The sequence below is a fragment of the Perca fluviatilis genome, chromosome 2, assembly GCF_010015445.1.
Source record: "Perca fluviatilis chromosome 2, GENO_Pfluv_1.0, whole genome shotgun sequence".
In the NCBI taxonomy this organism is placed as follows: Eukaryota; Metazoa; Chordata; class Actinopteri; order Perciformes; family Percidae; genus Perca; species Perca fluviatilis.
Window position 1 is genome coordinate 1,458,586 of NC_053113.1, and position 22,080 is coordinate 1,480,665.

The 22,080-nt window shown below is 39.8% G+C and overlaps 1 protein-coding gene across 3 annotated transcripts in view; it reads right to left on the reverse strand.

Moving 5' to 3' along the window:
• The window catches only part of LOC120570729 (protein NLRC3-like), a 36,380-nt gene extending 19,894 nt beyond the window's left edge, over positions 1 to 16,486 (reverse strand). The window contains exons 1-4 of one of the 3 annotated variants that reach the window (XM_039819223.1): positions 16,420 to 16,486; positions 6,317 to 6,405; positions 5,210 to 5,312; positions 4,889 to 4,990 (exon numbers count right to left, since the gene is read on the reverse strand). In XM_039819223.1, coding sequence (XP_039675157.1) covers positions 4,889 to 4,990; positions 5,210 to 5,298 — 191 coding nt within the window. In that variant the 5' untranslated portion in view covers positions 5,299 to 5,312; positions 6,317 to 6,405; positions 16,420 to 16,486. Of the gene's footprint in view, positions 1 to 4,888; positions 4,991 to 5,209; positions 5,316 to 6,316; positions 6,450 to 16,419 lie in introns of those variants that run through there. The other 2 variants (XM_039819243.1, XM_039819232.1) reach the window with 2 other exon arrangements.
• Between the last annotated feature and the right edge of the window lie 5,594 nt (positions 16,487 to 22,080).

The following is a 22,080-nucleotide window of genomic DNA, read 5'->3' on the forward strand; positions in this document are numbered from 1 at the left end:
CAGGGGAGAAGGAGAATTTTTCAGTTCTGTTTTGCCTCCGTCATCTCCAACTCTGATGGGTAAATGTTACCTAGTGTCTTTGGCTGTATGCCACCAGCCGGTAAGCTAAGCTGTGTCTCTTGTTTTTTTCTTTGGTCTTGCAAAAGTAGGCTGGGGTGTAGAGGGAAAAAACTACTGGGGGACTTGTAGATCGTGCTTCTGATTTAGAAAGTCCAAATTGAAAGCTCACTTGGATAAATTCGTGAATTTAAAATTAAAATCGTGACACTCAGCATATTGACAAATGCCTACAACACAGGGTTTTTGGATTTTGGAAGTACAATAAATCCAGGTATGCGCTCCGGAGAACTATGAGCAGTGCGAAGTAGTCTGGATCAATAGCAGTATATTTCCAGGATAATTGCATGACATCTGGTGCATGCCCTTCAATTTCCGATCTCTGTGTTGCCATTCTCCAAATCCCTTTGCTACAGGAAAAAATAACACATTACAAGCTACGAGCTGAAAATGGCAAGTTAAAAAAAAAAATTGTCCAACAAGGCAGTCCTCCTTGGTTCAGTTGTTATCTCTTTTCTGACTAATAAAGTTAGCAGTTGAATATAATATACATATATATTTAGTGTGAAGGGTTCGGGTTCTTCCTTAGTTCTTTTGTGGAATGATTATAAAGATTAAATTATAAAGAATGACATTTCCTCACTAACTGCAACGTTTTGGGACTGATTGGTGGGATTGCTGTGGACAGAGTACACACAGAGATACACTGGTACTTTTAATCATGTATCAAGATAATTTACTGTAAATAGCTCATGTTACTGTATTGTGTCAACAGTTAACTTTATTCAATATTGTATGTGGAGTTTTCTTTTGCAGGGTGCAAATGTTCCACTAAAACAAGTTACTTCCTGAGACTATTTAGCCGAGCCACCGTCGCTGTGTCTGGAGTATAGTGCCGCCCAAGACCATTGTGATTGGTTTAAAGAAAAGCAAACTACTAAACCTCCTATCCTATGTATATGTGGTGTAGCCAGACCTTAATCCACAGTGCTGTGGACATAGGTCTGGCAATTTGAGACTAAGTGCAAAGAGACAATAAGGGATAATGTGGACTCTAAGTACCAGGGGTCTCATTTATAAACGTGGCGTACGCACAAAACGGGGCTGAAAACGTGCGTACGCCACTTCCCACGCAAAGGTAGTGATTTATAAAAAACAAACTTGACGGGAGAATGTGCGGTCCTCCACGCAAACTCTGACCCATGCGTACGCACATTTTGGAAACATTTTCAAACTGCAGAAAGTGCATGTGGGAATAACGATTAGGCTACTCTTAATATGTTTAAGTATTAAAAAATAATGCCTCACGCACATTTCTTCACACCATATGAAGATTAAATCCAGCAGTGTTATTTGCGCTTGTACTGAGTGATAATTGTTCCATAAACACCTCAAATTCAAATCTTAAATAAAAACTCATTCTTAATATTTAATCAGCGCTGTCTCGCCATCACATTGTCCGCTACGGAGCGAAGGAGGAGGAGATGGCCCGACTGCATGGAATACAGGATAGCATCAAATACCCTACTGCACAACACAGTGTAAATAACTAAATATCTGTCTTTAAAACTGTGCATATATCATCAAATGTCACGCTCTATGTCCTTGTTATCGGTCTAAAATTTAATACTGTTCATAACAAAACCTGCATGAAGAAAAGTGTGTTTGCTTATTACATTTCGATTTCAAATTGTATCTCGGGGTGGGGGATACCACTAGTTGTTGCTGTGATTTTAGCAAGGTGTTAACAATCACAAATTGTTGTAGACTAAACATATAAATACTGTGGTGAACCCGTGCGTAATGCTGCATGATGGCACTGCTGGCCCTGCAGGAGGACTGGAATGGAAGAATCAGGAGAGAAAGAGTCTTTAGGGACCATGACGATGACTGGCTCATATGCCGATTTAAATTCCCTAATATACTGTAGCTGTAATAGTAATAGCCTATAGCTGCGCTCTTGGATCTATGTACTGAATTGGGTCCAGTAGAGAGGGCAACGCTCCGGAACCGTGCCATCCCGGTCCAAATAGGTCCTCTCCACTCTGGGTGAAACCGGCTGTTTCCAGAGGGAAATGGCTGACAGCTAAGTTTTTTTAAAATAAATATTATATATAATCTTCAACTTCATCACTAAGGCTTGTTTGGATATAATATATAGTTCTGTTAAATCTTATTATATACATCTGGTATATCGAAGCTGTCCCCGAGTACCGTAATGCTTGCTGATTTGGAAGATTTTATTAATAAAGGTAGTCTATAGATCCGGTTTCCATACGCTATGCGACAACAGGCCGAAATTATAATTCAATTGGCAGCAATTCCCGAACGTCTGAGAGGATTTTTTTTATTTGTTTGTTTTCTCCGCCAGTCGTCATGATTCGGCTTGTTTCAGTGTAACGAAAGAACAACTGCCAGGGTCATTAACATACTGATCAGCATTCACAAGCTGCTTTACATTGACTATTTATGGTTAAAAATGGGTGTGTACAGGGCGGGATAAGAGGCTGATCCACGGCTGATACACTACATTTATAAAGGGAACATTGCTTACAGGTGTGCATACACACGGTTTTATAAATCTGACTTTTTTCCGGCGTACGCCAATTTGGGCTACATTACAAATCCTATCCATTATGAGTAAAAAAAAACTTTCCATAATGAAAACCGAAAGGAAGAAAACAAATCGCTACACCAGACCTGGGCATTATTTTTTTTGTGCAAACGTAGGCAGCTTCTTTTTCTCTGGTTGCAAGCAGCAATTAAATAGAAGTAGAAGAAGAACTGCAATGTGTCGAACAAGGACCATGGATGAGAACGGTCGGACCCCTGTGTAGGCAAGCCACGAACTGAGTGGGAGATGTTAACATGGACGTGAATGAAATGTTATCCCTCAAAAATGTCAGCTTATGGGAAAGAAAGAAAGGTCAATACAGACAGAGACCCGAGTTTTTAACCAATCATGGACTTCTAAGTATTTATTTACTGAAGTCAAAAGTAAAACCGTGTGCTTAGATTGCGGAGAACAAATCGCTGCGTTAAAGGATTGACTGATGCAGAGCGGGCATGGACATCTGAAGGTTTGCTAGTTCAGCTGCAAAAGCAACAAGTCATCCAGGGATGCAGCAGTCAAGACCAGCTTTGTTATAAATCACAAAATCAGTAACAGTAAGCTATTTTCTGAAGGGGAGTTTATTATGTTTGGTGGACCCTGCTGCGCAAATAGGCCCAAGAAAAAAAGTAAATTAATTCACCTACTACATCTAATTAGCTCATACGGGCTACTTAGGTGTGTAGAAGCTAGCTGCTAGTCTAGGCTGTGAACACTATAGGGTCTAACCATAGACTGGTAATATTAATAAGTATAATTAACAGTCTGTCTAACCCATTTATGGAGTCAAAACACGTGATTTGGCCTTGATTTGCATTATAACTGTTGTTTGTTTGTGAAGAAAAGAAGAAATAAGAATAGCCCTCAAAACTAACAATGTATGGTACTTTCACTTTCAGTTGATTGTTTGAAAACGTTTTATGGGATGGTCCGAACTAAAATTGCACATTATACCTTTTTCATAAGGGTGGTAAATATCATGTGTGACGTGTTATGTTGTTATTACATGTGTATACATTTGTATAGATGTTTATACATTTGTATTGATTTTTCTTTTTCTTTCATTAAAAACAAAATAGTTTTGGATTTATGACCCCCCCTATTTTAACTACATGGGAGAGATCCCTGTCAATTTAGAGGGGGATGCAAGCGGCCGAACAGCCCGTCCCTCCCAACTTGGACTGCTCAGCTTTTTGTTAAATCTGATTGGCTCAGCCTGACCCTCGGCCGTGTTGGTTACACAGAGAAAACTGAAAATGTCAAAACAAAAACAAAAAGTTATGGTGGAAAGAAGAGAAAGGGGTGGCGCGGAGAAGTTGAGATTAAAAAGAAACTGTTGGAGCAGGAATGCAGCAAAATGCGCTAAACTGACTAACTGACATGCTCCTTAGAGGAAAGGCCAAGGTTAGCACTGTCAGCGAGAGCAGCACCGATGAAGCAGGACCAGGACCCAGAAGAAGAGACATGACAGGTGCACTATTGGTACGTTTGCCAATAATATGTGTGCATTAGGTCAAAGTGGGTTTGAGAGGGAATATGCATTTATTATGCTATTATAACAATGACTTCCTAAACTCATTAATATATGTCTGGTGGTTCTGGTCCTGGTATCACAGTGGAGGAGTAGCTATTCACCAAAATGTAATCTGATGAAAGGTGGAGTCTCATCTCAGTTGATAATGAGTTGTTGGCTCTTTTCTAACTAATAAAGTTAGTAGTTGAAAATTCATATACATGTATTTTCATCTCGGTCATTGGCTCTTTGTTGACTAATAAAGTAAGAAGCTAATTTTGTTTATTTATTCATAAAGTAGGTGTACACTGTGATGTCACTGCTGACACTATGTGTATGAATGATCTGTCTCAGAGTAGATCATGCTGTGAACATGTGAACTTTTCTTAGTGCTGCACTCTGAAGCAGAAGCTCACGTCACTTTGACTCAACATGAGTCTGATGACTTTAGACTCAACTTCACAAAATCAAAAAATTAACAACAATGACTTGTGATTTCACTTGGACTTGATAAACACAAAGATTTATTATGATCTTTTAATTTTTTTTGTTGTTGCAATAAATTCTGAAAAACTAATCTGTCTGGTGGTTCTGGTCCTGGTATCACTGGGCATCAGATTAAAACCACATTTTGTGGCATCGCTGAACCTCGACTATGTAGCTCTGAGAGAGTCAGATAATAATAAAGTTCAGTTATATATTCTTACCTTTCATCAACAGCTTGTCCATCTTTAAAGGTAATAGGACGATCCATAGACCAGTCACTCTTCATGGACACACAGCTGGGTTCAGGTTTCTGCTGCTGCATCCTGATACAAACAAAGATAGTGGATCAGTAACTATTCACCACAATGTAATCTGATGAAAGGTGCTGTCTCATCTCAGTATATAATGAGTCGTTGGCTCTTTTCTGACTAATAAAGTTAGTAGTTGAAAATTCATATACATATATTTTCAATGTGAATCATGATGGTGGAGTGATGTGAGTGCTGAGCTCTAACATGGAGAAGAGTCCATCATCATCTCACCTCTGAGCTTTGGTCTGGCTGTCATGGTCCCCACACAGAGTGGTTTTAGAGGGAGGGGCTCCCTCCTCTCTGTCCTTACACTGACTCATAGCAGAGTCCTCACCTGCTGGGAGACATGACCTCTGTCACTATAACAAGCTTTTCATCACAGGACACATGAGTCTCTCATTCCTCTCTAACATGTCACAGATACTGTAGAAAACAGAGAATCAGCTGCTCTTTCCTTCAGGAACACACAGACCAAGTCTGTCTCAGTAGTTGGAAGATGGCTGTGGGTTGAATATAATACATGATGCCCAGATGGATCTAAGTTATCTGATAAGTTCTGACACATCCTTCGTTTTTCACTGATGATTTAAGCCGTCACACATCAGATGATGGAGTTCTACTATCTGTCCACTAGATGGAGCTAACTAACCATCTAATGAGATAAAGATCAGCAACATCAACTCTCTGCTGCTCCCTCTCCAAGTGGCTCCTTGAGATGTATCCTGTTACCAGTGACTGTAAAAAGAATAGGCTGTTACATCATATCTAGGACTGAGGGGAAGTGGAACTAATGACTTTAGCTGATAATAGTTCTGTACTTTTACTTTGATACGCTAAATACATTTAGCTGATAATACTTGTGTACTTTGAACTCAGTAATATCTTCAAAGTAGAACTTTAACTTGTACTAAAGCAGTAGGCTTTGACAGTGTGTATTAGTACTTTTACTGCAGTACAGAATAAACATTAGAGACTTCAGACTCTTTCATGAGTTGTGTGTTTGAAATATGAATAATAAGTGAGTTTCAGTAATGTTTGATGAGACATTTATTGTCCTCACACTAACAGATCACCTCCAGTCCTGTCTCACTTTGTCAGCAGAGCTACATTTGATTTCTCAAATATTGATTTGGAAACAGCTCCATTATGGTTAGCATGTTTAGCATTGGTTAGCTCCTGTTGTTAGAGCAGCTGGTGATCCTGAACAAGGTGGCTGTTAGGATTACGAGTTGATAACTGTTACAGTTAACACTAACCAAACTAAACTCTTCCCCAACTAAACACATTTTTACAGTTTAATGAAAGATAAAAAAAAATCAGCTGAAAAGTGTTACTTACCAGATGTTTAACGTGGAGCAAACATCTGCGTCACAACAAGACAAAGTGAAAGTAAAAAACTGCTGCTACACAAAGAACAGGAAGTACACCTGTGAGAGAGAGAGGAAGGGAGGGCGAGAGAGAGAAGCTGCATTCTGTTCCACAGTGTTCAAATGAACGCATCAGAATAATCTGATCATATCAAATATTAAATTACACAGGGAACATTTTACTGCCCTGAGAACGTATGTTAATACAATATATCAGTATATGCTGCACAGTGCAGTATCAGATATAATTTAGTAGCCTACATTATATAAAAAAGATAGAATATAAATATATGCTATAATACAGTAATACAGACATCCTCCAGTCCTGTCTCACTTTGTCAGCAGAACTACATTTGACTTCTTAAAGGTGCTCTAAGTGATGTGCATTTTTTAGGCTACAACATTTTTTGTCAAATACAGCAAACATCTTCTCACTATCTGCTAGCTGGCTGTCCCCTGAACACACCGTAAAAAAAAACATCTCCTCACTATCTGCTAGCTGCTTGTCCCCTGAACACACTGTAAAAAACATCTCCTCACTATCTGCTAGCTGCTTGTCCCCTGAACACACTGTAAAAAACGCGGTCTCTGTAGCCCAGGCTCCACAAACAACAAAAAACAAACCGTGCCCACCAGCCCCCCGAACCATAACAAACAGTGTTCCAGCCAATAACCAACAAGAAGGAGATGGTTGAGTCATGAATACACATTGTGGAGTTAGCCTACATGCTAACGTTGCTGCAGTGACGGCTCAACCAGCTCCTTCTTGGCCTGTCTCCCACCGACACACCGGCGTCCCCGGTGACCACGGACGGCCCCGCCGCCGATGCCGCCGGCCCGCCCACCAGCCCCAGACCGCACATGAACGAGACCAGCTTCTGATTGGCCGCTCAGACTGGATCGCAGAACGTCACGACAGACGGGACATTTGGATTTGTGTTTAAGACGAGACAGCGCTGCTCAATTCTGGAATAAAAACCTTAAACGCGATTATTTTTGGTCAATATTGAGATCAGGATTATTTAAAGGGTCTCTAAGAGATCTTGGGCGAGGTCACTTATTGTTGACGTTCGAATTGTCAAAATCTGAGTCTGAAAAAATAAAAAAGTTTATATCAAAAAAAAGTTTATATCAAAGCTTTATTTTCTTAATTTCTTTCCTTGCAGACCGACAGCGTTGTAACTTCAGTCCCCCCATGACCAACAGAAACACGCCTTCGGTCTGTTCATGTCTTTTACAGAGCCGAGCCTGAACGCAGCCAATCAGGCTTCAGCTCAAGGGGGTAAGCTTCGCTTCAGAACGCGAACCTTTGATGGCGCCATTTTGTTGCTACAAAGGTATCACCTCTTGTTAGCATTCCACTGACCGCCATTTTGTTTTTACGTCACTTGACTGCGAATAACTTTACATCTGAAGCGTTTAAAGACTCTATTTGTCCGTTGTTTATTTCTAAAGAAACACGACAATGTATAAAAGGCTCCATTACCTTGTACCTCACGTTATGGCTCCATAGCAGACGCTTTTGTAAAAATACGCTAACGATTGTGTCATAACCAAGGGACTTACTGTCGCACAGTAGAGGAATTACCGTATAGTACAGGAGAAGCTCGCAGGCAGTTTCGACTTACATTAGCTGTTTAGGTTTAATTACGAATGTTAGCTAGCATGTTAGTTAGCAATAATTATCCTGTGCTTATGTTATCTCCTTACATATACCTACGCTCTCCGTCTCTGTAAGATTGGGAAAGATTGAGATTTCTCTCGGCACAGCTACCAGAAGACTTCACACTTTCAGACACGTTGCTCACGTCACATTTACGTTGTCTCTGTCAGTTGGAGGCTGCGCAGTAAAGGAAGAGATCACCGGAAAAGTGCTTCTAATAGCCTTCACTGGTCTCCGTCCAGAGCAACGGGGTCTATTGGTCCATTAATATATATGTCAATGCTTCAGCTCGGTCAGACCTTTGTTCTTAACTTTAAAGCACACGTGTCATATCAATTTAGGTTCAGAATCAGTTTTGGCCCACCTAGTTTTGACAAAGCCTTTTTCCAACGTTTTGACAATTTATTTCTGCCGATTTTGGCGTTTTATTTTCGATCCTTTAGGTTACATTTACTTGAGTAGGTTTTGGAAAAAAATTATACTTCTAGGAGTAGTTTTAAATCATTATACTTTTTACTTTTACTTGAGTAGATTTGTGAAGAAGAAACTGTACTCTTACTCCGCTACATTAGGCTACAATATGCTCGTTACTTGCTTTTTACCTCTTTGGTATTCTACGCGTCATTGTTTTTATCGTCCCGCGTACGCCTCATTTTAATGTTTTATTTTGACAGAGAGAGAGACTTCCGCTAAAGGCTCTACCATGTGACTGTGTTTCACCAATCAAACGTAGTGGTGCAGTCTCGTCACATGACCGTACTCAATCTCAGCGGCGGGACCGGACCATGGATGTATTATGAGAACGGACGGGTCAGCTTTGGGTCAGCTTTACAGTCGTAGCAAAACAAAAATGTCAGAATCTACCAATCCAGATCAACATGCCCTGGATCTCTTTCAGTTACCAGGCTTCACCTAACCTAACCACCGCGGTCCCTGTGTGTGGTTATCAACTAGTTCAATCAACCCAGGGTTTCCCAATCCAGCGGCGCGCACGTTCACATAAAAGAGGTGATGTTTGCACAACATGACCAATAGCCACATATTTTACATAAGAAGAGCAAACTATAATTCTACATAAATATGAAGAACACAGACATGGTTTTACAGACAAAACGCAATACAGTCGCTGCTTCCTACAACAGGAGGAAAGCTGGCAAAAAAAAAAAATAGGCGACACTGTAGATGCGTAAATCACAACACGTATCAGTTGGCCTATCACTTCCCATCAGTCAGGACCAAGATCTGACCATAATTACACTTGTCCTTTCCATAACCTGTCGTTGCTTTAGCCTATTTGCAGTTGCAACCCTGGCAGTGGAAGTGATCGTGAGAGCAAATAGAAAATATATAAAAAACATAATTCAAACCGCTGTGCGCATTGGCGACACACGGCTCAAGAAGCCAAGAAATAGCCGACATGTAGGCTATATATTTCATAAATATATCCATCACGGAATGTTAACGGGGTTGTCTGTCTCTAAATGTTTTTTGTTTGAGCGCACCTCTCTCTCTCTCTCTCTCTCTCTCACCGAGCTAATGCGTAAATCAGCACTTATCAACACCACTTCCCCATCAGTCAGGACCAAGATCTGACCATAATTACACTTGTGCTTTCCATAAACTGCCGTAATTAGCCTATTATTTCAGTTGCAATCCTGCCAGTGGAAGCGATCGTGAGAGCAAATAAAAAATATAAAAACATAATTCAAACCGCTGTGCGCATTGGCTCAAGAAGCAGAGAAATAGCCGATATGTAATTCCCTCCCATTCAAATCTATATATTTCATAAATATACCCATCAGGGAATGTTTACGGTGTTGTCGGTGTCTAAATGCTTTAACTTTGCGAGTGCACTCTTCCCCCGTCTCTCTCTCTCTCTCTCTCTCTCTCTCTCTTTTTTTTCTCCACCGAGCTCCGCCTGATCTTCTAAGAACGGTGACGCCGTTATCAATCGAGTAGGCCTATTGATTGGTCAGTAGGTGGTGCGGTGCTTTACACCGGTTGATCTCTGATCGCCAACATAACCTGCTCCCGGCCAGGTTAGGCGTCCAGCATGAGTTACCACGGCGATTGAACCCGGTAAAGTGATCCACCTTGGTGATACAGAAAACCCTGGGTTGAACCTGAAGTTAGCTCGTTAACACCAAATCTTGCTTTCTAGTCCAGGCCTCTGGCCTCTTAATGAAAGCATGGTTACCTTAGTAAAAGAGCCAAACAGCAGCTCCATTACCTTGTTCTAGTTCTGCCGTAGAGCCTTGTAAAAAAGTATAAAGTATAAAGGTTTGGAAATTTGTGTTACTTGTGCTTATTTATTTTTTACGTATTATTATTTTATTGATTTTATTTTTTAAGCACTTGAATTTACCTGGATTATTTTAATTTAAGCTATTTTGTAATTAACTAATTAATTTTAATTTATTTTATTGATTGGATGAACTATAATTTGCCTAAAGATGATTATTTTGTATTTTTGTCCATCTGATTAAATGCTTGTGTTAAAAAATAAATCAGACGTTAGGACTACTCAACAGTTACTCAGTACTTGAGTAATTTTTTCACCAAGTACTTTTTTACTATTACTCAAGTAATTATTTGGATGACTACTTGTTACTTTTACTTGAGTCATATTATTCTCTATTATCTGAAGTAACAGTACTTTTACTTGAGTACAATTTTTGGCTACTCTACCTCTGCCTTTAGGCGCCTTCTTTTAAATGTTTTTTACGCTTTTTATCAAAGTTTTTGTCACTTTTATAGAAAAGTTTGTTGCTTTTTTCCCACCTTTTCTTGCCGCTTTTTCCAACATTTTTGTGGCTTTTTTTTCTACGATGGCTACGGAACTTTTTTAGCGTGTTTATCAATACCGTTTGGCCTCCATTGACTTACATTACCTTGCGATTGCGTGTGAATTGACACCGTAGCGAGTAGTATGAAACGGCGAAAATATGCGTAGGGAGGTTGGTCGGGGGGGCGGAGGATGGGTCAAACAACACGGGACTTTCACCCAGGAGACCGGACTGATCTCCTGAAAATGGCGTATGAATGACACGCCAATTCGTATGGCATTATTGCGTGTTATCAAGACGCATACTCGCTTTTTGGCGTGTTTTTCCACGCAGTTTGGCCTACATTGTCTTGCTATTGCGTAGCCATAGCGATTAGTATGAAAGGACGGAAGTCCACGTAAGGAGTTTGGTTGGTGTGGCGGACGGGTACAACACTGGACGTTCACACGGGAGAACTGGGTTCACCTCCCACGTGTGGCGTTTGTCACTCGTTTTTTTTTACTAAAGCCTTCCCCAATGTTCTTTTCCTAAACCCAACCTTTTTGTTTTTACACGCGTGTGACTCGCGATAACACGCCACTTGGCTTAAGAAAGTGGGCGTGTATGTTCACGTGAAGTCATGATGCCACGTCGGGCTCTTCGTGGCGTTGAGTTTGACACCGTTGCTTTAACGCTATATTTATCAACGTTACATCTGACAAAAGCAAAGCAGCAAAAAAACCTCTCTGTGACACTTCCAGCAGGACTATGTTTGGATACTGATACTTTTGTGTAAGAGTTTGTACTTGTACTTCTAAACATGTTTTTCATGCACTGGTCAGTTTCTAGATTTTGAAGCTATTTATCTTCCATGTCTAAAGCAAAAACATTTATTTTTTACTACATTTTGTCTCATTTTGTGTCTGTCAATTTCTCTCCTGAATTCACAGAAAGTTAGCATTAGATAATTCCTCATTTGCATATTTTAAAATAACAAATTTCTGAAAACTTGTAATACAAAAAAAAAAGAATTGTCTTAATGTAAGTAATCAGCTGATGTCTGTCAGTTCAATGTTGACCCTGTTCAGCTGTGGTGTCTTACTTCAGTTAGTTTTTCACAATAAAGGCAGCGTTGGTAATGTTGAATAAAGTTTGCGTGATTTTGAAAGTAGCATCGCTGCTTCCAGCCTGTTCTCATGAAGCATTCGTACATATAGCTGTAAAAGGTGAAGCACTGTAATTGGTAATATATTCCACGTATTTATTGCTGTCAGCAGCATAGGGTTGGGTATCGTTTTCTTTTTTTTTTTCGGTTCCGGTGCTAAATCGATACTTTTAAAACGGTTCTGGTGCCTAAACGGTGCCTGAATCGGTACTTTTCAATAAAGTAAAAAAAAAAATAAGAAAAAAAATAAGGGTAGTAAACAACAGTCAGTGACTTGTTTATTGCTAAGGACATGGTCAAAATTAAAGATTTAATAATAATGTAATAACTATAACAATAACAATAAGTTATTTCACCAGTAAATTGCTGTTGAACCCCAGATGGGAAAAGGGTATTTTACAATTACTGTGAATGCACCACGAGGCTACCCGTTTTAAGTGAATGCACCGTCTGTGTTGTTTAATTCCGACAACGGCAGCTGCAAGTGAACGCACCGTCTGTGTTGTTTAATTCCGACAACTGCAGCTGCAAGTGAACGCACCGTCTGTGTTGTTTCATTCCGACCATATAAACATAGTACTACTAGTACTACTACTGTATATCTATGAATTGCGACAACGGCAGCTGCTGCTGCGCTGCAGAGCAGACTGTTACATCCCGCGGTTGAAGTCCTCCACAGTGAAATACAGTCACACTTTACACTGTTTAACGTTAGCTGTCAGCATTTTACCGGTGTTTAATCCAGCTGCTAGCTAAAGGTAGGCTAACGTTACATGCTGTCAGGTGTAGTGTAAAGTCAAGCACCGAAATGAGGCACCGAAATTTTCGTTCTTATTCGGTCTCGTTACTACCGTTTACGTCGGCACCGGTTCCCTATTGGCACAGAGTTTCGGTACCCAACCCTACAGCAGCACATTGACTTTCACCCAGGAAACAGGTGTTCATGTCCTGGAAGAAGTTAAGGAGAAAACACAAGACTTTCACCCAGGAAACAGGTGTTCATGTCCTGGAAGAAGTTAAGGAGAAAACACAAAACTTTCACCCAGGAAACAGGTGTTCATGTCCTGGAAGAAGTTAAGGAGAAAACACAAGACTTTCACCCAGGAAACAGGTGTTCATGTCCTGGAAGAAGTTAAGGAGAAAACACAAGACTTTCACCCAGGAAACAGATGTTCATGTCCTGAAGAAGTTAAGGAAAAAAAACACAAGACTTTCACCCAGGAAACAGGTGTTCATGTCCTGGAGAAGTTAAGGAGAAAGACTGTTTGATTGCTTGCTCCAAACACCATTCACGTGACAGCCTTTGTTGTGTTTGATTGCTAACTTGTAGCTAGCAGTCATTTCAAAAAGGTTTTACCTATCTACAATTGTTTGATTGCTAACGTTAGCTCAAAAAGCCGTCGGCATCTTGTAGGCTACTTGTCGCAAAGTGACGCATACGCGACTCACATCGGGCAGTGACAGGAGGTCAGGTTTGGTAACTGAAGTCCAGTCCTGATCTTAGAGCAGACCAGCCAGGGGTCACATGACCAGCCCTCTGGCTCCTAATTTCGTAGGATATTGTACGTTTTGGTGTGCGTCCATTCTCGTTTGATACCATACGGACACGTTCATGAGAATACGTTGCGGTTGTCGCAGCGTGACGCTCACTTCTTGTTGGCTAAACTCAACTACCGACGTCCATTAATTTCTAGGATATCGTACGAAATACGTTTCCTACGGCTCCGCTCACGAGAATGCGTCACTGCTTCGGAGCAGAGCGAAGATAGACTGCCATTTTTCTACAATATAACTAAACAGTTCTATAATTTTATAGACGATAATGAAAAAATATCCCGAGATAAACTGTGACAGAATTCATGCTCGTAAGCTGAATTTTTCCTGTTCTTATTTTAGGTTTCCGTGTTACCTACGACCTGTGAACGCAGCGTTTGTGTCTCGCAAAGAAACTACAACAGTTGATAGGTAATGCAGTTAAAACGTTTTTTAATATTTCTGTATGAAGTGTGTTTTAATACGTTAGATTGTTTTCACATCCGTGTTTCTGAAACAGACTTTGTATTAAAACTAAATAAAAAAAATTTGAAATCATTTGAAAATCATGTTTTTATTCCAAAAGCTTTAAACCACGTGTCAAACATAAGGCCCGAGGGCCAAACCCGGTCCCTCACAGATTTATATCCGGCCTGCATATTAATTAAGGTTCACAACACATTTTAGCCCACCTGGGCTGTGTCTCAAAGCGCCTACTGTCACACTCCTAACACTTAGTTTTAAGTAGATAGTGGAGAGATAATGCTAAAAGTCAGAGCACTGAAAGTACCAGGATGACCCCCTAAAAACGGTCAAAAAGTTCAGTGAGGAACGATGGACCCTACTCCCACTAAACGGGCGCCATCTCGACTACGAAGTGGAAAGGGGAGGGACCAGAGACCTTGACCGGCAGCTGATTGGACGAACGCATCACGTGGGTCTGGCTTCCCCCTGAATTTCAAAACTGACCATAATGGCAGCTCGTTCAGAATACGATCTCGTATTGTACTATTCACATCCATGTATGTAGCTGAGCTGCAGCTCGCATTAATAAATCTTTTTTATTAATTTTAATTTAATTTATTTAAATTTAATTTAAATTCTTTAAAAGCCATTTCTGCTTCATTAGTGTGAGCACAAGAATGGAGGACAGGTGGAGACGGATAGGAGGAGGAGGAGGCAGAGGTCAGGGCGACGATGATGTTCAACAGCATTCAGAAACACGACTGCCCTCTCCGTTAATGTAGCCTCGGGAGTTTATAAGCAAAGTGGTTTTAGAGGGAGGGGCTCCCTCCTCTCTGTCCTCACACTGACTCATACCTGCTGGGAGAGATTTACCTCTGTTACTGTAGGCCTATAAAATGCCATATACTATCATATTGTGCTGTTTTATTACATGATATACCATATTATCTTTCTATAATATAACTATATGAATACAAACTAAGTAAGTAAGTATTATTATGTTAACGTGTTAACGTCTGGTGTATTATTGTAGATGGTAAAATATTCTTCTAATGTGTTTATTTTGGACTCTTTTATGCATTTCTTTACTTCCTATTTAAGTATTTGTGGTGCAGCAATGAGTTACCTTGGCTCTCTGCAGATCAATAAAGTTTTATGTAATCTCATAAAAGAGGATTTTACTGCAGAATGTTGAACTCCATGGACCTCTTAAACTCATAAAACACTGCTTCATTTAACTTCTTTGATTCTTTTGTGATTCTAATGAACATTTTTCACGTGATAGTTCCTGCTTCTTCAAAGGTGACCATCTGCAGCGTTTCTTCTTTTCTGTTTTTAAAGATTATTTTTTGGGCATTGTAGGCCTTTATTTTGACAGGACAGCTGAAGTTCAAAGTTCAAACACTTTATTGTCATTGTGTAGCACAACGAGATTACTTTCTGACAGCCTAAGAGTGTGCTAAAAGTGATAATATACATGTTGGACAGTACTGGAACAATTAAATAAATATAAATAAGTCTAATAATAATAAAATAAATGTAAGTTTATCTAGAATCACATACACTATCAAATAACATAAGATAATAATATATAATGAGCTGGACATGTTAGATAAAAGTTAAGTACTGAAATATATAAATCTATATGATATTTATACATGAATAAAAGCTAACATTATATAAGTAGGAGCTAATCATAAGTGCACAAGTTGTGTTATAGCATCAGGATTCCTTATTGCCAGCAGAAGACATGAAAGGGAAGAGAGGGGGGGAATGACATGTAGCAAAGGGCCGCAGGTCAGAGTTGAACCCTCGGCCCGCTGCATCGAGGAGTAAACCTCTATATATGTGGGCCTGATCTACCAACTGAGCTATCCGGGCTCCCAGCTGTTCTTCTTTAAAATGACAGGAAACACAAAACTAGCTAAAGGAATCTGGCTTTTAACAGACCGATTAATTCATTGGTTAACCAAGATAATAATCAGCAGGTTGGTCATTCAGCCAACCTGTAACATCTTCAAAGCAGAACTTATGCTAACGCAGTACTTTGATAGCGTGTATTAGTACTTTTACTGCAGTACAGAATAAACATTAGAGACTTCAGATTCTTTCATGAACTGTGTGTTTCAAATATGAATAATAAGTGAGTGTCAGCAAAAAATTAATGCGTCATTAATTGTCCTCACACTAACAGATAACCTTCAGTCCTGTCTCACTTTGTCAGCAGAGCTACATTTGATTTCTCAAATATTTAATTTGAATCACCTCCATAATTGTTAGCATGGTTACTTCCTGTTGTTGGAAAGCTGGTGATCCTAAACACGATGGCTAACAGCTAACTGGAAGGGTTAACCCTAACTTTAACACCCCTAACCCTAACTTTAACACCCCTAACCCTAACTCTAACCAAACTTAACTCTTCAACGCATTTTACAATTCGATGAAACTATCAGATCAGAAATCAGCTGAAAAGTTTGACTTACCAAAAGTTTAACCTGGAGGAAACATCTGCGTCACAACACAAGATGGAGTGAAGTACCAGAGAGAGACTTTGAATTTTAATGTCCCTTATCAAGACATCTGAGCACCAGTTACAGGACACACCTACACACACACACACACACACACACACACACACACACACACACACACACACACACACACACACACACACACACACACACACACACACACACACACACATCCAAAGTGCAACATTACAATTAGTGAGAAAAGGCTGAACATTAACACTCTTCATCACAGGCAGATAAATTTGAACATATGAAGATGATAGACAGAAACATATTATTCCTACTCAGCTCTTTAAGACCAAGACAAACCCTGGCAGCCATAACTCAGGGTCCACCTGCCGTGCAGCTCAGCGACCAGATGATACTCTGAATCACTCCTCTGATTTTTAACAGCCGACCCTTAAAAACTTCTTCAGGTTGTGCAGACTGACGAACTAAGTTTTTGGAAAAAAAACACAAAACATGTAAAAGTACCAATACCTCACTGTCAAGTGTGTATTAACTGTACCAAGCAGAGTGAAACACGTGAATCCCCTTGTGGGATATATAAAGGGATGTCTTTTCTTCTTCTACAACCATGTTACTACTTAACATTGTTAAAAAAATAATTCTACAACGTATGAATTCCTGGTGTCCATGTGCATTTGATCTGAAGACGCCATCACAGTTCATAACTTCAGAGTCAGAGAGACGTCAGAACCAGTCCAACCTGTCCACACACCCAGTCAGGGTCAGAGAAGTCCCCCATCAGATGATGGAGTTCTACTATCTGTCCACTAGATGGAGCTAACTGACCATCTAATGAGATAAAGATCAGCAACTGGTACAGCAGCAGCTATCTCCCCAAGTGGCCTCTGTGTCACATATTACTTTGATACTTTAAGTACATTTACCTGTTAATATTTACTACCTTAATACTTTTTTTACACAGCTTGTTTTTGTCCGACATTTACCTTTACATGTAGCGCTCCCTCACTCTTGGGTGAGAAGAAAACCTCCAAATTAAAACAATAAAAGCATCTTTCTCCTGACTGCAGCTCGCAAATCAACACAGCAAAAGCAACAACGTTAAAAATACATTTAAATATCTACTCACATTTGTTGACAGGTCTCTAGAGCACATGCGGCGTCCGACCTGTGTGACCTCATGTTGCAGTGGATTGTGGGATACGCTTCATGCTGGAAGCTGCAGTTTATATTCTAGCTGGAAGGAAATAAAAGGGGGGGGTGTGGGATTGGTTAAAAGATACATTCCACGGCACATACGCTCCGCTAACGGTCCGCATACGTTACGCCTTCACTGTAGCCAAAGCGTGAGTAGAGCTCTGTAACGTGAACAGTCTTTAGTGCGAGGGGAGATAAACTGTGAGCCGCTACAGAGCTCCGGGACGCCGGCTGCCAGCAGCAGTTGTTTAGCTGCTACAGAGATCTGTTGGATCAGCGGCAGTTTGAAGATGTGTTTAGAGGCCAAGAGGGGACTGGGAGCTCCATATCCATGGGACTGGAAGGGGGGGTTCATTATGGCAAATAATCCAAATTGACAGCATTTTGGAGCATTATTATGACCATATCTGTGTCTAAAACAGTTAGTTGTGATGCTCAGATTGATTTTACATCCACTTGGCTTCGGTACTGTCCAAAACTGCTGGAGTCTGTGATGAAGACTGAAGCTAAAAGTTCAGATATAATATTCACAAAGTCAACATTAATTAAAGTGGTTGGACTCCCAGTGTGTGTGTTGGTTGGCTGTCCCAGCTGATTTCTGCTGATTGGAAACATCTCCAACTTTCCATCCGACAACTGAAGAAGGAAAGTGAACCGACAGCAGCACCTGTCTGTCCATCAGTCACCTGGAGCGGGAGGGGGGGACACGCGCTTCTGCTGTTCCGCCAAAAAGTGATCGCAGCCCCTACCTTTACACTGAAAGGTTGTTTCTGCCTCAAAAATACTGGATTTCAATTCTGACAGATTATAGCCCACAAGAACTTAACCAGTTTAAATACATTCTTTAAGAAGCAATACATCCATAAAAAACACGTTTCCACTTGCCAAAAAGTGATCGTAGCTCCTAGCTTGTGTTTGAACGGTTGTTTCTGAAGAGAAGATGAGAGCGAGCAAACAAGACACATGTTCATGGCTTAATCATCAAAATAATCTGCCTCAGGTTGAGCAGAATAAAAGTGAAATAAAAAGTGACCAAACTAAACTAAAGATTAAAGTCAAAGTAGCAATAGTGTAGAAATACTCTGTTACAAGTAAAGATCCTGCATTAGAAAGTCTACTGGAGTCAAAGTAGGCTACACACTTACTCAGCACTAACTTGAATATTCAAAGTAAAAGTACTCACTTTTTACATTTGAGAGTGTGAAATTATGGAGCCTTCAAGGTTCTGAAAGATGATATATTTTCTATTTTAGGCACAAGTCTTATTATGGTGTGCAACAAGATTAAAATGATAGATGTTTAAAGCGTTCAGTCTGAAAAGGTTTAATGAACAGGCTCTTTTAGCGCGTTCATGAACAACACTGATGAACAAGTTGAGCAAAAGTATGAAAGAGACCAACAGGTTCTCTTCCAAGTGAACTAGAGTTCGGTTCCCTTCAGGTGAGAACTAGACTGGGTAAACCCAGCCCCATCTGACGGCGATTTGATTTCACCCTGTTCAATCTGAAAAGATTGAGCTTGGTCTGGTGATAGCCAGACTAGGTGAGAACGGGATCTGACCCAAACACAGGAAGTGGACCAAAAACAGAGCATTTACTAGCCTGCAGTTTCCACCTTTCACACAGTTTACAGACTTAAATATCTGGTTTAAGGGATGAGAACTCTCAGATCCATATGTAATGCGTGTGCAGGTTAGTTCTTCCAGCAAATGTGAATGCCTGAACCTCTTTTTTCAATTTACAGCATTAAAATGCAGTTGTTTTGTCCAGATTCCAGTAAGATTCCAGTTCCCTCCAAACAGTGGCCTAGGTTTTAACAGACACTCTGCTCCAACTCCTCTTTAACACAACTAAAGACATTTAATGATAGAGCCAACACTGTCAGCTGCTCCCATTGTTCACCTTCCTCTAAAATATTAGAAACACTAAAGCAGAACCAGAAAAGCCAACACGGTAGAAATGTAGTGGAGCTTCATTATTTCGGAGAGTTTCCCTCTGATATTCTGTCCAATCAACAAGCGACTGCTTCCACCACGTGACGTGTGTTTCCACTGTTTGCTGCGTTTGATAAAGTGCAGTGTGACGCAAACCGAACCAAATGAAAAATGCAACAATGTTACAACTTCAGCCCCGAATCTCACCGAGCCCACCGAACTACAGAGGAGCAACTAACGGAGCAGACTGTTGCTCAGCAACAAGCGCAGATCGATAGAGTTCAGTGGCGCAGATATTTCATACAATGTTAGTATTATTCATATTTTAAAGACATTCATATTAATTAGAACAGTTTCCACTTTTGCAAATGTTTTGCACAACTTCACCTTCTTCACATTGAAGCCTGCAATCCAGTGTAGTGACAGCTTTTCAGAAAACCTTTAAATATTCCACTTTAGTATCATACATGTTTGGTGTTATTTAACATGTTAAAGAAATGTATACTAATTAATACTATTCCAACTTTTCCAACTATTCTTACTGCTTCCCATTCTTTCGCATTAAAGCCATCAATCTAGTTATACTTCAGCAATTTAGCTTTTCAGCGTTCACAAGCATTTTCTGCAGGAAATGCATTTTGTAGTTACTTTTCAAATTAGTTTTTACCCTTCCTTCATGTTTGTGATAAACTGAAGTATGATGTCATAAGAGTGTCATAAAAAAGAATAAACCTGTAAAATAAAAAGAAATTAAATGTCAAAGTTCAATTCAGTTTATTTAAGAAGAGGACAGATCAAATTAATAAAACAAATGATTATACATGGGTTAAAAATCTTATTTTGAAGCTAGTGACAGTCTGCTGATTTAAGCCATGATACAATTTAAACAGGTGAGTTATATAAACAGTTGTTATGAAGTGTGAAATTAGCTTGATGGACCAAAACCGTTTTTTGTACCAGGTTGTAAACATTTATATATTTCTGATGTAAAGTCTGGATTTTTCCACATGGGGGTCTATGGGGAATGATGCGAGGAACTGTTCAGTGACACACATAACAAACATCGTTTTCAGCATCTTACTGAGATATTAATAATCACTCAAATAAAACATAGATAACCTGACACAAGCTAGCATTAGCTCAATTCAGTATCAGGACAGTCCCTTAACTTACTGTTAGCTTAAAAGAAGGATTAATTTGACCTTTTGTAATATTAAATTCAACACTTTAGTAATAGTATAATATTGTAAAACACATTTTTCATCCGTGAAATGTTATTCCATGTTGCTTAGTTTAGCATTTCTTTCACATGAACATCCAAAAGCAGGGCTCCACACTGAGACCGAATTTTACATCCAGTTTCACATGTGCAACCAGTAAATTTGCCCCCCATTTTTTTTTTCATGAGAGAGAGTGGAGCCCAGACACACACACACACACACACACACGGAGCAAACTACTCTGCAGTTTTGTTGAAGTCACAGTTAGTCACGGAAATGCCGATAAAGTGGTTACAGTTTTTCAAAACGTCACGCAGACAGCGTTTGCTGCAAAGTGATATTAACGGCGAGGTGAAAGCGGTCATGGTGCTGTTGACGTTACACTTCCTGACAAGCAGGCACAACGGTGGTTTCTCTGCCCTGAGGACTGACTGACAGGCTGAGGCTGTAAAGCGAGGCAGCTTGATTTCTACAGCACCTTTCAGCAACAAGGCAATTTACATGAAACATTAAAGAGCAGTTAAAAACAGTCATGATGAAAATAAAAAAAGAATAACATACAAATACAAGAATAAAAGAATAAAGAATACAAGTTACAGTGTGTAAGAAATGAATAATTATTCAACTCAAGGTTGTAGGGGCAGGTTTGTGAGGAGAGAGGGAGGAGTTTTAGTTGGTATTTTAGTAAAGTAGCCTAAAAAAAAAATGCATTTTTAATTTTAAGTTGAATTCATTGTAATTGTAGACTGGAACCTAGAGCTGGTATATATTTTTTAATATTTGTACTGTCATGGCAACGATGGTGCTGTCAGTATACCTTTTATGTTGCATCTTCAAAAGTTCACAATAAAATGTGAAACTAAATTTGAAACAGCACATTGTAATTTCCATTATCAAAGTATTTATTAGTAATACAGTGGACATTAGTAGAAATGTGAATATTTGGTTAGCATGTTGATTTACGGTGTGTGCCCCTAAATTTTCTGGTTGTGCCCCTAAAATTTTCAGTTGGGGGCCACTGTGCTCCTAGTGAAAAAAGTTAGTCTGGAGCCCTGAAAAGCAGTACAACTATCTTTTTCTGAGTCTTTAAGATCAGTTGTCTGTCCCAAGATGGCGGCGGCACAGACGCAGTTTAAACACATTAACTGTTCAAGTCATTTTTTAAGCAGCAGCAGCCATGTTCTGATTAAAGCTTTTTTCATCTTAAGTGACAATAAACTGAATATTTCAGCAATTTGACATCACCTTAGTAAACAGCGATGGGGATTTTTGTAAATTGTATTCACAAAGTGCTTA